General features: G+C 34.2%; 1 protein-coding gene and 1 non-coding gene across 10 annotated transcripts in view; one reads left to right on the forward strand and one right to left on the reverse strand.

The window, feature by feature from the left end:
- Positions 1-1,703: 1,703 nt before the first annotated feature.
- LOC119642409 (adenylate kinase isoenzyme 5) overlaps positions 1,704-18,017 on the reverse strand; it is a 79,893-nt gene continuing 63,579 nt past the window's right edge. For 8 of the 9 annotated variants that reach the window (XM_038041569.1, XM_038041572.1, XM_038041568.1 and 5 more), the window contains 7 exons: positions 12,230-12,514; positions 12,014-12,156; positions 5,568-5,750; positions 5,017-5,498; positions 4,275-4,491; positions 3,168-3,332; positions 1,704-3,107 (listed from right to left, as the gene is read on the reverse strand). In XM_038041569.1, the coding sequence (XP_037897497.1) occupies positions 2,745-3,107; positions 3,168-3,332; positions 4,275-4,491; positions 5,017-5,498; positions 5,568-5,750; positions 12,014-12,156; positions 12,230-12,514 (1,838 nt within the window). In that variant the 3' untranslated portion in view covers positions 1,704-2,744. The remainder of the gene's footprint in view (positions 3,108-3,167; positions 3,333-4,274; positions 4,492-5,016; positions 5,499-5,567; positions 5,751-12,013; positions 12,157-12,229; positions 12,515-18,017) is intronic. The other variant, XM_038041570.1, reaches the window with a different exon arrangement.
- LOC119642462 lies at positions 9,853-9,973 on the forward strand. The gene has a single exon (XR_005248053.1). It is a non-coding gene; the product is annotated as a U5 spliceosomal RNA (small nuclear RNA).

Here is an 18,017-nt window from a genome sequence, read left to right on the forward strand (position 1 = left end):
AGATAGACCCACCTTTTATAATTCCCATCGATTCAGAATCGTGATCTGTATTGATCTGAGTCTGTCTTTCCGTCTGTCCATCTGTCTGTCAGATGTCTGGCCATGTAAATTCGTGTTCAAGCTACAGTTCACAATTCTTGCGATATTTTTTAGAAATTTAGTACAGTGATTTATTTTGTGGCAAGAACGAGCGCTATTGAAAATGGTTCGGATCGGTCTACTTTTTCCACTACTCCCCGCATACCACCCTGTTCTGAAAAGTGATTATATGGGGAAAAATTTCAATTTTTCAAGCTTAATAAGGTGAAAAGATCAAATTTCCAATATTTCATGGTGAAAATTAGCTCATAGTAGTAAATTGACGAAGAAATCTACTTTACCAAATTTGGACTACTTAGGTGTATTTTTTGAATGCCGCCGCATATAAGGATCTTCACGAAACATAAACCCTTATATGCCCAAAAAGACTAATTGTTAATTTTTTTGTGATGAAAATTTATTTGTGATAGCAATTAAATAAAAAAATTAAGTGCATCTAATTAGAACCACATGGGTCTGTTTCTTGGCCCCACTCTACATTAGACGTCTCAAGCGTCGTAAGTCCTTTGGAAAAAAGAATTTTCAATATTTTACGATAAAAATTAATTCATAGTAGCATTTCAGGAACAAAATTAACGGTAGTGAATTTGGATCACGTAGGCCGATTTTTTTTGGATCGCAACCTAATAGGAGCTATCACGATACTTAAGTTCTTATATTGAGAGAAAATCTAACCTTCCAATATGAAGACTTTAATGACAATTATGTACTTTTTGGAGCAGTATTACCAAAACTACTATATTATGCCAAGTAGTATAGGGCATATAATAGTCGGCTTTGCCCGATAAAAATTTTATTTTCAATATAAATTAACTTTCTGTTGTTGTTGTGTTCTTTATTTTGTTTAGTTTATTCATGTAAACTCAAAAAAATTTCTTATGTAGCTAGATATATTGGTTAGTTAAGTGTCCACCAAACTGTCTTTGATCTAATGAATAATTATTTTAAATAGCTTATGATTAAGAGATCAAACATGTTTTCCAACAATATAATACGTGCGTACGTGGTGCAAATGAGGTGGTTTCATCGTGTAATTCTAAGTAACTACATCTTAATTATCAAGTAATGCCCCGTTTGTGGTATTTCAAGGATCTTTGCTCGTATATTTTCATGTTTACCTAATAAATGCCGTTTTATGTCAACATAATCAAAACAAAATGATTTTTAATAATTTCGCGACTAGAAACGCTTTTAAAAAATACTTCATTGCTTTTGTGCACACATATTATCCTTCAGTAGGTGTGATATGGCTTTTTTAAAATAGTTATATTTGTTAACTGTGTTCAATGAGGTTTGCGTTTTATGTAAGCCGCAATAAAATTTAGGTTTCACACAAGGTAGTTATCACAATTCTCAAGCGAATTAACTTTCTTAAGGAACTCATCGTCCCACATGGGATTCATTTTCATTTTAATGGTTCAGTGACTCGAAAACGGAAATGAAAATTCCTTTACCGTGAATGGAGGGCGCTATTAATCAATATTAACGTATTTTTTTGTGAAAAGAATGATGTTGACGAAGATGTTGTTTTCAATAATATCTGATTTTAATAAAACTTGGTTATATACTAAACAATCGATTTATTACTTGATAAGGCCCCAAGCAATTTAATATTTTTGGGTGATTTTTTGGAGCCGTTGCTTGTTACTGAAGTCCAAAGTCGAAAAATTGGTATTCGCGAATTAAATACAAATACCGAACAAACTTTCTTTAAAATTTCTTCAGATATTGGTCGTTTGAATGATATTGCGTTGGAAACTAAGTCAAATATATTTAAAAAAGAAAAAAAGTTAGTTTTCCTAAATTCTTCTAGTGTTTTAACTTTGTTTACAACATTTTTATCATTCTTACTGAAAAATAGTATTAACCAGTGATTCATATTGTGAATGTCATTGTGATAACAATATCTCCCGGAAGCTCTAAACTAAATTACTTGTAAATGCTCTGAAGAAATCAGAAAATTTTGCAAAATCGTTTAAAGAGCAGGTGTACTGAATACTAACTAGAATGTGGTCAAAGTAAATCTTCTACAAAAAATGCTTTCACAAAGACTGAATACAAGTCGGATGTGATCTTTCTTCTTTAGCTCTTGCTTATTGGATTACATTTTATTATTTATTGATTTTTCTTTTTATGGTATCATTTATAATATTTAATCATCACACAACTGATGTTTCTTTTATTATTTATTCTTTATTCCAAGAGGAAAGAGAGAAGTTCTCTCGAACTAAATCGGATATACAACAATTATATTTCGATTTATTTCTATATGGTTCACAGGCGGATTTTTGGACAAATTTATTTATTATAAACATTTAGCTTCAACATTTGTAAATAAAATTATGAAGTCACAAGGAAAAGGAAAACATCTTTGGTATTCGCCATTCATGGATGAAACCGTTATATGTTTTGGACTTGTAGAAATGATAAGAAAGTATATTATAACAAAATCTTTCAGACATATCCTTGACATCAAATCCGTGATGTCGACAGAGAAACATTGGAGAAAGGCGATAGAGAGACGTGACCAAATCGATTCCATTATTCAAGCTAATCGTCATTATCTATTATTGCTCTACCTTTTTTCGCGTTACAAGTCTTTAACGAGCTTATACACGAAGTCAAGAGGGCTTTTCTTTTCCTTTCTACATGTAAGAAAAGATTGGAGGGTAGCGTTCAGCCTCCCCAAACGTATTGCGAAAATTGTCTCTTTTTTGATCGCTCGCAATAACACCATTCATTTGAATACCAATTTTTTGGCCAGCGGACGGAGCAATAGAGTGTTGATTCTTTATATGACCGTTCATGAGGCTGACATGATGACTTATAGTTGGCACAACTCCTGGCATATTTTCTTCCAAGTCATGTACTACGGCTTCCGTTTGAATGTTGGCGTCTGCTGAATTCGTTATATTTGTTGCCGGTGCATTACTAAGCTTTTGTATATGAATTCGTATGAATTTTTCAAATTCTCTCTGCACCGAAGGACTATCGGTATCGCCATCAATCTGAAAGGTAATTTACATGTTTAACTTCATTCTTAAAAGGTTAATGTTAGATTTGCTTACAATTTGTAAGCGACTGCTATTATCCATTATTTTTAACATTGGCAAAGTTTGCTCGCGGAACAATTCTAATCGCCTGCGGAATGATGAAACTGTATCATCAATGCGACCGCGTCCCAATTGCAATTTCGAACAATCTAACAGTACCATAGGCGGACGTTGTTTGTACTAAAAAAAGAAAATTTTCGCTAACGGTGAATAAATTTAAAAAAAGTAATAAAGCTTAAACGATTTTAAAACAATGCTTTAAGCTCTAAAGAGGGAAGAGAAAATCCTGTTAAAATTTGGTGAATTATAAGCTACCCTATGAATCGATTAAATACTTTTGAACTTAACATAGACTGGTAGGGATTAGTTTGAGGCCATAGTTGTTCTTCTAAGCAAAATTTCAAGCTACAATCATGACTTCAATACGCAACTAGGCAGGTTATCGAAGCTATGATGCGTTTTCAATTGCTTTACGACAAGTCGACAGTCGACTATCTATTCGTATAAAGCTACATATAAAAAACTCAAGAAATAGACAAAAGCCTATAAATTTTTCATATTTTTTTAAAAAAGAAATACTTCTATATTATGCGTGATCTCTACGGAACATATGGACTGTTTTTCATATGTAAATAACAATTTAAGTAAGGATGTGATATGAAGAAAATAAAGCGCTCATCACATTTTCATACATCATCGTATATAACAGCAATGTCTTAGTTCTTTTAAATCTATTGTATGAGTACCAAACCCAAACTTTTTACATAGCATTTAAAAGCATTTTGTTATCAGTTTTCTCCTTTTAATCAAGGTGCTGTCAGAATTTTAGCATAGCATGGTCTAATTCACATAGTTGGTCCGTTTCTAGGGTTTTACGCATGGTCTTTTCATACCAACACATATTCCTCTAAATTTTTGAAATATGTAAATTTCCATTAGAAACTTGGAGTCGCAGAGTGAATTCATTCTCCTGTAGTGAATTTAAAAGCACACATTTGTGCTTAGTTTATGGAATGAATCTGTTCTCCGAAGACGTTTCCTTGCGCATGGCTTGATTTACTATTATATACGAGGGTTCAAACCTCATGTGGGCTTGACTATTTCTTTAAAACTGTTGTTTACCTTGTCCTCAAAATATTTGACTTGGTGAAGATTTCTTGGAAAACCGTCAATAATAATGCCCGCTTTGTCGGAAAAAAGTCGCAAATTTGTTTCCAATATAGTGTGTATTACTTTTTCCGGCGCCATTTCTCCACCCGCCAACGCCTCTTTAACTGCATAACTTTCTGTATTGGCGCGTGGGGCGGAATCAGTTATGCTACGTAAAAGCCGACCAACACTGAAAAATGTACAAATAAGTGAGAAAATTATTGTATAAGAAGCTATAAAGAAGCTAAGTTCGACTTACGCCGAATTTTTAACATCCACCGCTAGTTTGCTTACAGATTACGGTGAACGTGCGTTCGGTCGATATAGATTGTATATAAAGAATACAGGTCATATATCATATTATCATTTGCAGGTCATTTGTCAAATCATAGCTGAAATTTTACTTAAACCCATGAAGTCATTTGTTTCAATTTGTTTGTCTGCGAATTGAGGATTTGTCTATACGCTGTTTTAAGTAATTTGCCACCTTGAGGGAAACAATAAGAAAATTTTATACCAGTTTGTCCCTCCAGAGATCGTTCTGATATCCTAACTCAAAGGCAACAGACTGACAGCATACAAATAGGTAGGCAAGGTACGACAAGGGTGATATCCCTTTATGGCGTTTCCTATGTTTACTTTGTAAAAATTAAAAAATCTGATGTATCCACTATAGTGGACATAACAGTCAGGAAAGGATATTTATTCAATTTACCTGAAATGAACCCAACCAGAATTTAAAGATATTGCTTTTACACACAAAGATGCCTTATTACTGCCAGGCCCTCCTATAACCCATATAACTGGGGGGATGCCACTTATATTCAAATTATTGATGCGAGCGCCTGCATTCGTCAGGGTGGGTTGTTTCGTTATAACGTTCTTTCCGGTGGTTGCACTCATGGCATTGGCTGCATTGAAGGCAATATGTGAAATTACCGTGTTGGTCACATTGCCTTCGTTATTATTTTCAGGCTGCTGTTCTTCAGTTGCCCGATTATACGTTTCTGTAATATTCTGGGCTTGACTAGGTATGGTATCTACGCTAACTATACTGCCTGGTATATCATTTATGCCTCTGCCCATACCTGTTACTCCATTAAGAATAGCTTCCTGATTCTCCAAGGAACTTAAAATATCTAACACAGCTGTCCGAAAATCCTTGTACACCTCCGCGGGAGCTCTTTCGCCATTAACCTTAGACACACAGGAATAGGAATGAAATAAGTCAAAAATTGTTAATCACAAAATTCCAAGCTTACTTACCGCTATTAGCATATCGCTTTGATCGAAATAGTCAGCTACCGGCACAACATTTTTAAAAAAATTTTCCAATTCCATTTTTGCCAATGAAAGTACAACATGCCCTAACTTAGCGCCGTAATCTATTTGCTTCTGTAATACTGACTGCCGCCACGATATAATTATAACACCATTAACAACTTGAATCTGAAATACGTTGAACAGAAAAAACAGAAGTTTTAAATGTCCTCTTTCACAACAGTTTTAATTTGCTACTTATTATCACCAGAAAACTTATACTTTCAAAATAAAAAGAAAAAAACATTTTTTAAATTTCCATTTTTTTTATTTTTCATTTGTGAAGAAAGATAACTTTTTACTCTGAGAGTATACAGTTCAATTTAAGAAAAGTGTTTTGAAGGATTATCATATCTATGAAGAAATGTGATTGGATTAACTTCATATTTGAGAGCAGCTGTGTATGCAACTTTAAATTGGCTCTTTTGCGCCTTTTTTATACAAAAGATCATATGCAGACATTGTCATGCGTTCACATACAGCAATCGACGGAAATGAGTGTAATGTAGCATATGCCTCAATTTTATTACAAGAATTAAATTAAGTAAAAAAAATTATATTCGACCGTGACCTCTCTTTTATACCCATCGCCGTGAACCTAAAAAAAGTAAAAGAAGTAAATTGTCATACCTTATACCACACAGCAATAAACACTGAAAGCAAAGTTGTACGTGGAAGTGTAGACGTGCTGTAGTCGTATTCTTTGAAAAGTTTCGGTCATTTTCAAAATCTTTTGCAAGCTATATTTTCAATTTTGCGGATGGAAGAACGTTTATCGCAGTTACTGAATTGCGCAGACAAGCAGATGAACTGATGAACCGACTGACATGCGTTTAAAATTGGCTAAGATTTTATATACTTTGTAGGGTTTTTGAATCTTGCTTCTCAAGGTTTTGAAAAAAAAAGACTCACTGTAAAGTGAAGAAGGCGTGGCCAATTTTTAAGTTCTTGCAAAGATACTACAGCCTTGCACTGAAAATATAAGTTCAAATTTTTTAAATTGTGTGCTGTAGTTTATGATGATGATGGTATAATGAGCAAAAAGGCAACTTTTTATTCTTTTTGAAAAACAGACATACCCTTCGTAGTATCGAGTGCATGTCCTTCCATCAATTTGGCCTATTTTCAATACAAACCTGCATGCAAGAACTTCCAATGTTTCTGCCGAATCTGAGATTTTTGCAACCAAGAGAATATTTGCAAAGGGCTTTACACAAACAGGCGGACAGATAAGCAGACTGACAGGGGAATTCAGAATTTGATGTTGCTCTACAATATGTATATTTTGTGGGTCGTTGAAACTTCCTTTTGGACATTGCAAACGTTTTGACAAAATGAATATACTCCTTATCCTTTGGTGATGGGTATAATCACGAGATCTTATATTTCGCATTTGTACATTTAACATTGTCTGCTTTTTTTAAGTCGACGTTGTTAGATATATTCGAGATACTCCACCTCATTAATCCATGGATGTGACCACTTTATTTTGGCAAGTAGCTATTGCATAAACTCTTCCAGCTGAAATAAATGTAAAAGTTATTTTTAATGTAATCATGGACCAGAAAATCAAACATCTATTAAGAAAATGAATCTAAGTCGATCTGTAGAATAAAATGTATATAATAAATGCACCGAAAGTGGTTTGGGATATAAGAAGAGTAAGAAACATCGCTAGAATATATACAATCTGCATTGCATTATTTTTTTATGTTTCCAAAAACCAGCTTAACATTATTTGTAATAAGAAAATATATTACAGTTTGGTCTTAGCCATACGGTCAAGAAGCGATAAACATAAAATCCATATTAATGTGTACTTATATGCATGAAGTTATAATTCGCTTAAGAATTCTTTTTGATTTAAGGAAAATTGATACAGCTTTTTGTATAAACAAGTATGATTCATTCTCACTTACATAGTGAATATTACATTAACCTTGAAAATAAAAAAAAAAACAGAACGGACTGAAAATATTTGTTTATGTAGAGAGAACTGAATTCCTAGAGACACTATAGAATCTTCAATATACAAAATAGTAAAATTTCACGGACATTCGGCGTTTTTGTTATTAGCGCCGTTAATTAGAACCCATGGAACTCTTTGCTATTTTATTTTTGTTATTGGTATGAACAAGAATTCTTAAATGATTACAAAGCAAAAGCGTAAAGATTTTTGTATTTTTAAGTGAATATTCGCTATGGTATACATAAAAGTGTTTATTTTCAGAAAATCCCAAAAACTAAACACCAAACCCTATATGGTTTTGCTTCGTAATTATTTAATGCATAGTAACAGTTTAACGGAACTTTTTTCCTTTTGAAATAATAAGAATAAAAGAACATTGCTACTACTGTTATTAACAACGGAAACACCACAAGTTCCTGAGATTTTACTTGTTTTATTTTGTATTTTTGGATGGTGACTCTACGTATTTGGTTCTCTCTGATTCATTACTGGTTTATACTAACGTTCATTTTCTTACGATTATGAACGCTGTAAATGTACCTAGAGAAGACACAGAATTAATTAAACTCAGCATATGTGTTGCATACAACAGCATTGCGGCGAACATAGACTCAGAATTAATATACATTAGTATAATTCATGCCGCGTTATATGAAATCTCATATATAAGCGGTAAATTTAAATTAAGAAAGAAAGTACGTTATGGTTCGCTCATTTCTACAGATATTGCCTGATAGCTCGACATGGAAATAATCCATAAATGTCAATAACAAAATAAGAATTGATTGCTTCGAATGAATGCGGCCGTAGATGAGTTTTTCAAGCAATTTGGTTTCTTGGAATAGTCCTGCGCAAAAAGTGCATTGTGAAGAAGGGCGTTATAGGGGCTTTTCGCCAACTTTCGTTTTCCATTACAAAAATCGCGTTAAAAGACAATTGACTGTATTTAAATGTTATGCTTGTACACACATATATATTCTTATATTACATGGTGTTTTAATTTTATTGTAGATAGTAGAAAATGCCGATCGATGCTAATAAACTCAAGAAATTTATAACTGAGATTGTCTTTTTTTTCAATTGTCATCAAGGAAAAAACGCACACATGAAAAGTCAACAAGTAAGTGAAAATCTAATGTTCGTTTGTTCCTGGGATAGACCTTTTATTATGGTTTTTGTATCCAGTACAAAGAATTTTATTCTTTACACTTAAGCACTATACACGATGACTTCTTTTCGCTTATTTTGTGAACCACAAACTGTCAAAATAAAATGAGCATATGCGTGCTGTTGAGTATAGTATGCTTTGGATATTGTATTGAACTGAATTTTTGGCAAACTTTTAATATTATTTCTTGCTTCGCCACTAACGGACAAAACAGTGATGTATTTATAAAAACAAAGCAAAATGATGTGGTTAATGTTTCCGATAACAAAATGGTTATTCGTAATTTCATCTAAATAAAGAGAAAATTAAATCGAAGTAGACGATTGTATATTCCAAAAAAAATGTTCCACGCTTTATTATTTATCAACTATACTTTGCTGTGAAAAGTTACTTTCCAAAAAAATTTTTTAATCTTAGGCTTTATTAATTTTTATGTAAATTCTTATCACACGTTCAGTTTTTCAAGCTATATGAATTTGCTTTGGAAATTCAAAGCTGACTGTGTGACATATAGCCTAGATGGGTTGCTAAAGGAAAATATGATTAGTTTTTGATTATATAAACGTTAATGAAGAAGCGCAAAATTAATAAAGTGAAAAATTTTCCGTAAAGCAAAAGAAGAAAGAAAAGAAAAAATGCACGACAGGTCTTATTGTCTGCCAGATTATATTGATTCTGAACAAAATAGCATGGTAAAAGGTAAGATTATGGAGGAATGTAGAAATTTTGAAAATTGGTCAAAAATTTATGTTTACGTACATTACAACCCAACCTACAAATTTGCATTTATATACGCACTTTATTTTGATAATTCGTGAGGCATGCGCAGCATATAATGTAATTATTGTGAGTAGCGCTTTAATGAGTGATAGGAGTAGACAAGCTATTGTTCATAAATACATACCCCTCTACGAGCTGACATTGACTAGCGACTCTCGACTTTTGCAATTAGGCAAGTGTAAATATAGCTTGCCATTAAAATGTATTTATTCTTTTTTTGTTTGTTTTATATTTACGGCTTATATTTTGGTTTTATAATTTTCATGTAATTTGTAAACGTTTTGATATAAAAGAACTTGCTTGCACCAGTTTGGAAACTCTGGCTTCCCTTCAGTTGTCGAATAAATCTTGCGCCTTTTACTAAAGTTTTTCGTGGATAGGAGCACTCTGATGAGTCTAAATTGATTTTTTATATTTTTCTCGGATACCGCACATTTTATTGGCAAATCTAGTGGAAGTGAAATAATACAGATATTTTTGTTATTTGATTGTATGTCTATTAAGCTATCAAAAACAGGAAACGAAATTCGCATTCATTCTTTTAAAATTAAGTCACATTAGAAAAGCTTCAACTGGTTAATATAAAATGCAAAAGTTAAACCCAAAATTCAAAATTCGTTTTTCAGTTATTACATCTTATAAACTAATATTTTGTATATAGTCCCCTGTTCTTTATAATCGTTTGGTAAAGATTCGACTAATTTTTTGCAGTATTCAGATGGTATTTTTCCTCATTTTTGCTTTAAGACCTTTTCAGCTCTGCTTTACGGGAAACCGTATGTTCGTGAACCTGGCCGAAGTACTGTAGAAGAAGAGGCCACAACTACAACCGAGGGAGACGTGCGGAGAATGCAGCAACGACGGTGAAAAATTCGATGAAGAAAAAGGCGAAGATGATACAAGTATATCGATTGCTGCTCTTATACAATTCAAATACAACAAGCAGAACAACAAAAAATGAAAGAAAAAATAGTATTAAAAATGGGGAAACTTCAGGTAAGACAAGGCTTTCTAAAACAAAACATAAGTGAAGTGCATCACTACTTTAAAAGCAACGTTAACGTGCTCGAAGGGAAGATTGGCAATATGCTAAGCCAGATTGATGTCAGACTGCATGCCCTACACGAAAAAGTTACAAAAGTTATGAACCAGTTTGATACGAAGGTGGAAGCCTTCGAAGAAAAAATATGTGGAATTAAGCCAGTTTGCACTTCTAAACACACAAAATGCAATCGCGTGCAAATGTTACAATTATGACAAAGTTGGGCACTTTACTCGTGAATGTAAATTTTGGTGGAAGAAGGTCGCGCGTGCAACAGCAAAGCAGGAGAAGACCGTAAAGGTTCTGGGATGTAGAAAAATCGTGAAAAACGCATGCCTGAGAAACAGAAACCTAAACAAAATGTGGTCGTTTGCCGGACTATGGCAGAGACAAATGCAAAGTCATCGAAAAAGGGCACACGAAATCAGCAGCTGCCGATATTAAGGTGTTAATAGTTGGTAAAAAATGTGAAAATCCAACCAAGGAACAAATCGATAAGAAAAGCCACACGGCAATCACGTAATGGTCTTATTGGCGAAGCCTTATTTGTGAAAACGGACGTCTATAACGAATATTATACAGTAAAATCAGGTCACGACCTAAACGATTTACAAATAGAAATCAAATCGTAAGTGAGAAGTTGAGGGCCGGAAATAATCGGAAAGCGATGTTTGTTGAAGGAGACCTAGTGCAACTGTATAACTCATCGGGCAGTGACGGCTTGTCAGTGAAGTTGGAATCTAACTGCAAAGGACTGTATAAAGTTATCACCAAGATAACTGGGAGCGTCGATCGGATTCAGAAACATCCAAAAGGCAAACCTATATTTAAGCGCTACGCACACGTAAGTAGACTGATAGTCTTCGCAAGTAAACTCGTTCGAGACGAACAACATTAAGTGGAGGGTAGTGTCCAGAAAATGCCCTATTTGATGATTGAGCTTTCATGAGAAATGAATTTTGACTTTGGCAGTCTACGTTCCGTGTTCCTTCCCCTTTGCACCTCCCATGGAAAGCATGTCGTAACATAGAAGCAAAGGATAATTTTTTTTTGTGCAGTAAGGTATTTAGTAGCCGGCCATCTGCAACTACAATGTTTTTAAATGTTTAACTGACGCTGAAAGCGAGTGCAAAGAATTTAAGAGAAATAAACAAGCGAAGAGGTTCTTTCGTCTGTTTTGAATTTGGTTTTGATTTGCAAGTACAAAATAGATTAAATTCTATATAAAAATAGCTGGCAAAGCCAAACAATGAACCAACGTCGCCGTGATAAGAATAATCACTGTAAGCCTTTTGTGAGGCATTGTTTTTTTATCTCCAGTAAAGTGGTAAAAATTAATACAAACCGTCAAATTTTGTAGTTGTTATCGATTGCCATAAAAATGTAATTATTAATGTATTATTATTTATACCTCATTTTGTTATTTTTAATACCTTCTCAGAATATTCAACAACATCACGCATTGAACGTGGATATCCTGAAATTAAGTAGGCTTTGGCAGCTGGCGCCATTTTCATTTCCAACATTAGCACTTCTGTTACCGTTTTTGATGACAAATGTGAAAAGTCCTGCATATCTGATAGAGAATATTTTTTCGGTTAGCTGGTAACATTATGTTCAAGAAATTATTTAAGCAGTCTCGCTCTCACCGTTTCCTATTGCGTACTGTTGCAACAAATCCATCATATTAATGTGCGTTATACCGCGACGTTCTTGCATGAATGTATCACAGTGAGTCACTTTGCCACTACCGGGTCCGCCTAAAACAAATATCACTGGTACCTTGGGCGGATCGAATTTTATTTTTCCAACACCTTGCATATCGATAAGACTGACATTTGAAGAACCATACCGCGCATTCGTATTGTTTTGGTTCTGCGTACGATTCCATTCGTTGTCTGATTCGTTGCCGGTGTCTTGAGTTGCACTGGCATCTGAAAAGACGAATTCCATACGATTAAATAAAACATTGATAGGCTTATAATTTTTGCAAACGAAAAAAATTTTTAAAAATAACTATAGCTAAACTTGAACTCCAGCATCTAATAGCAAGTAAGTAATAAAAAATTCTTTCTATAGTTCGAATCCCACACAATATTGACTTTTAATTTGATAATAACGTTACATTTTTCTTTTTTTTCTTGTCCCTTAATATGTGTACGCTTCATGCTTAATATGTGGCAAAAAATTTATTATGTGAAAGAAATTTCAAGTTATTTTCTAAACGCTCTAAACATTGTCTGTGTCAAATCCTGAGAAGTTACAGCCCACTGTCTTCTGTGTTCATATCTAAGCTCTGTAATTCTTTCACAAATGTGCTTTTGTTCCTTTAAAAGCTTTTGCAAGTAAAAATATAGCTTTACTAGGTGAACGTTGAATGGATATGCGTGTGAGAGCCATTCGAAAGCAGGCAGTGCATTTGCCAACCTTTTTAAAGTATATAATAAATATTTTTTAATCGATAATAATTTTTTTGCTAATTTCTATATCATTTCGGTACACCTGGCTTTGGTATAGAAGAAGAATACATAAACTTGGGAGAAAAGTTATATTGCACACTAATGATAAAAATTGGCAAGAACTTCGGAATACAAAAGAAAAAAACTATAAAGCATATAACACATTTCAAAACTTTAGACGGTCTGCTTTACTTCTTATTTTCCCCTATACGGACACATAAGCAATTGAGAATGTTTCGACTGCGGTTCCGAAGGGTCAAGAAAAGTAATCAATGAAATGTTTCGATTGTTGCTGTAAGTGAATTGCATTACGAACGAAATTGATTGACCCTTTTTGGCTTCAAAACGTTTTGAATACTGCCGACGCCTATTTTTCTATAGGCATGTTTTCTTGGAATGGGTCTTTGAAATCATTGCTATTGGCAGAATGCAAGAGCCTTTCTTTCATCAGAAGAACGATGGTTTGTGAAGAGAGCCAAGAGGAGCGTTTGGCAGATTTCCAAGTTTTATTAATAACTTTAGAGACTCTACTTTGATTTTACATAAAAACGTCCCCATTTTTCACGAAAATAATACATTTTTTACATATTCAAATTTACGCCTCGTTTGAGAACTTACACTTTCATTGGCAAGAAACGAAGTATTAATGAACATTTCCCTTTTTATTGGACACAAGACGATATTCCTCTATAATCATGTTCCCACTTGGAACCAAATATGCCAGTCGCCGCTTGCAATAATACGTGCGTGATTATAGCAATTTATTTCCACAAATGTAATAAATAACTAAAAAATCTGTGTAAATTGAAAAGTCTCTGCGGTTTGAAATAGTACTTAATGGGGAGAAAGAATATTTTCAATTTTTATATAGTGGAAAGAAAAAGCATTGCTTTTGACCAGGATGTGAATTTTTGTAATTTATGGCGAATCAGAATAAATCATCTTACGATTCATAACGAGAATAAGTATCAAAAATTGACTTAAGCTTATTATAAAAATCGTTTAGAAAACGAAGCGTCTTATTTTAGAATGCTTTTCAAGTAAATTGGTATCAGAAAGTCCAAATCTTAAATGTTGCGATATTATAGCACTGTCAAGATATAAAAATGTTAATTTTCAGTTCACGTCATCATAGACGATGGTATAATCGGTAAAATTGTTTATTGGTTTAATATGGTTTGAAAACTAAAAATTGCAAGTTTCTACACAGGAGATAAAGGGCAATGGAAAATTGTCTTTGTGTGAAAACCCACGATCTTCAAACGTTTGAGCGCATAGCAATTGGTGAATTACCAAACCAAACAAAAAATTAATATAATACTATATTCAAAAAGTAAGACCAATATTCAAGTAGAATTGCAGGTGCAGAAAATTTTTTTCTAAATTGGGAGTACTGCGACAGACATCTGTGCCGTATTTTACATTACAGATCTCATTAGTATTTTTGCTGCGCTCGGTTTGGTACGACACAAAGGGTACATTTTCCGATCTTTACAATGTGTGATTTTGTTCAGCAAAGACGTTACATTTAAGTTTGTGTTCGAAATGAAATTTCTTGTGGAAAAACCTTAAAAGTGTTGCAGATAGCCATTGGCGAGTTGAATTTGTCGGAAAGAGACGTTTAAATATGGTATAAACTCTTCAAAGAAGGTCGAGAATGGATTGAAGACACAGCGTGTCCCGGACGGCCACCAACCTCCATCGGTAAAATCACGCCAAACAAATCAAAGATTCGGTGCTCAGAAACCGTCGATTAACAATTAAAGATCTCGTTGACGCTGATGCATTTCAAATGGATCAGACAATAAAATTTTAAAGAATATTTTGGATCAGAAGCGTGTCGAACCTCGATTCATATCGAAAACACTTAATTTGTTTGAAAAAGTGGGTCGTATTAAAATTTGTGAGGAGATGATATCTGACCATCGGCCGTTAGAGCCATGATTACAGAAGATGAGAATTGGCTCTACGCATATTACGCGAAAGCAATAGGTTAATCGAGCGAATATTGTTCAAAAAGTGATCGAAGGCCGAAAGAATTAATTCTTTTCGCTGGCCATACTGTTAAGAAGGAATATTATTTGAATGCTACGCGTCGTTTGCGTGAGGCAATGAAAAGCCTCAATTGTGGAAAGACTATTCTTAGCTTTTACATCACGATAATGCGGCATCTCACACTGCGTGGGTTCTTCGAGGCCATTTTATTAAAAACGCAACTCATATCGTCCCGCAACCATAGTGTTCACCTGATTTAGTCCCTTATGACATCCAGATATTTCCTAAACTCAAAAGACCGTCCCGCTCTCTAAAAGGCAAGCCGTTGGTCGATATATCGATACTACTGGCTGTCCGATTATACGATATTTTTCCCATAAATTAAAGAAAAACTTGATTTAATTAAAAGAATCTTTGTTGATTTCATTTTAAAAAGACATTCAGCTCGAAGGTTATAGGAAGACTGATTACAAAAATGCTTTTTTATCAACAAGAAACTTTAACAAAATAATGAACAAGAGGACAAAACGGATATTTTTAACAAAGTATAAAATTTAATAATTTAATCCAAACAACAACACATATGCTAAAATCTAATATACCAAATTCTCCAGAATCTCCAGCTCTCAACTTTACTCAACATATCACAAGTGGTAATGAATCCATTCTTTCATCCATTAATCAACTTTCGAAAACCAAAGCAACTGCAAATATTGAAAAAATTAAAACAACAACACATTTGCTAAAATCTAATATACCAAATTCTCCAGAATCTCTAGCTCTTAACTTTACTCAACAAATCACAAGTGTTAATGAATCCATTCTTTCATCCATTAATCAACCTTGAATTTCAAATTATTCACGGCGCCAACCCGTTGCGCTTCAAATGTACCAAATCACCTAAATACAGATTATTCTGCTGGTAAGAATAAATCATTCACGAAAAATTCCTATAGCGACCTTCTCGACGGAGACGCTGACATGCCAACTTAACCCTCCCTCCACTCTGCTTACATGTCATTACAATTAAATAAAGTTTTTAAAATTCTACAATGGAACATTAAGGGACTTATTAATAATTCTGATGAACTCCGTACACTCATAAGTGATTTTAATCCAACCTTTTTATCGCTTCAAGAAACCCATTGTAGAAGCTCTTTTAATCCTATTCCACCCAAATCATATACTGGATACTTCACGAATGCTGATCAAAATTCATATTCCAAACAAGGAGTAGGTGTTTTTATAAAATCAAGTATACCTCACAAACGCATAAATTTAAGCTCAAATATATCCGCCTGAGTAGCCGAAGGGGAGGAATCTCAACTAGCAAGTCAATGGTCGTGGGTTCGAATCTCAAGTGCGGTAGAGTTTTTAATAAAAAGCCGATAGCCTTAGATGCTAGTGATTTTAAGAGTTTAGTCTTAGAATTTATTTCTGTGGCGAAATTAATAATAATTATAATAAGCTCAAATATACAAGCCGTAGCGATACAAATAATGTTAAATATAAAATTTACAGTGCTTTCGCTCTATATTCCACCTTCGCAATCATTTTCTCAGCAAGAACTCTACAGTTTATTCTCCGTACATCCCCCCCCCATTAATTACATGCGGCGATTTCAACAGCTGGAATACCATCTGGGGCTCAACAGTGAACAACACTCGCGGTACTGTTTTAGAAAAGGCCTTTTTTCAAAGCAACCTTTGCGTTTTGAATGATGGAAAACCAACGCACTTCTCAACTCATCATACTTTTTCACATATTGATTTAACATGTTGCTCTCCATCACTTCTTCCTTTGGTGTCCTGGTCTATTTCTAATGATCTACATAATAGTGATCACTTTCCAATCATAATCGATCTTAAACTTTCAACGTTCTCTGCTACTCCAGCAAACCAGGCCAAACTCCTCCTAGATAAAGCGGATTGGATCAATTACTCCAAACAGGTGGAGTCATTTTTGAACTCAAAGCCATTTAACGAAAACTGCAACCATGATGCTGCTATTATGTCTAAAGCGATTCGCACGGCTGCTCATCTTTCAATTCCTCAATCCAACACCTGTTTTAAACGAGCTAGGGTTCCATGGTGGAACAACACGCTTTCGTTTTTGAGGAAAAATAAAATGGATCTATGGCACCACTTTAAAAGATGTCCTGATCAGAATCACTTGTTATTATACAAAAAGGCCAATGCTCTATTCAGGAAGGAATTACGGAAATCAAAGGCACTTAGTTTCGAACTTTTCTCGAGACGAATTCACAGAAATACATCAATGAAAGTTGTCTGGAACAAAATCAACAGACTTAATGGGACTTCAAACCTGAACCAAATTTCTGCCATCTGCACTCCCAATGGAACTTTAACTGACGCAGATGAGATTTCTAATTACTTTGGAAAGGTGTGGTGCGAATACTCCTCTGACAGCAACTTCTCCAGTGCTTTCATTGAAAATAAAAGGACTCCAATATCTCTTCCAAATAATATCGATAGATGTGCCATGTCCTGGAAAATTGCGTATCTACCACAGAACTTGGAAGTTGTCTCTCCAATTTGAAGGGGAAGACACCTGGTCTAGACCGCATCTCATACCAAATGATCAGTGCTATGTCTAAGTCTAGTAAAAAGAAATTACTGGACCTATATAATACGGCAACAGTTGTTCCAATTCCAAAGTCAAAAAATGTCTCCATCGCATCTGATTATCGCCCAATTTCTCTTTTATCTTGCCTCTCTCAGATTTTAGAGAAGATTATGGCATTTAGATTATCTTGGTTTCTTCTTCCAACAGCTTTTTCAAACGAGCTAGGCTTCCTTGGGGGAACAACTCGCTTTCGTTATTAAGGAAAAACAAAATGGCTCTACGGCACCGCTTTAAAAGATGTCCCGATCATGATCATTTGTTATTATATAAAGAGGTCAATGGCACTTAGTTTCGAACTTTTTTCGAAAAGAATTCACAGAAGTACATCAATGAAAGT

The sequence above is a fragment of the Glossina fuscipes genome, unplaced genomic scaffold, assembly GCF_014805625.2.
Source record: "Glossina fuscipes isolate IAEA_lab_2018 unplaced genomic scaffold, Yale_Gfus_2 222, whole genome shotgun sequence".
NCBI classification, from domain to species: Eukaryota; Metazoa; Arthropoda; class Insecta; order Diptera; family Glossinidae; genus Glossina; species Glossina fuscipes.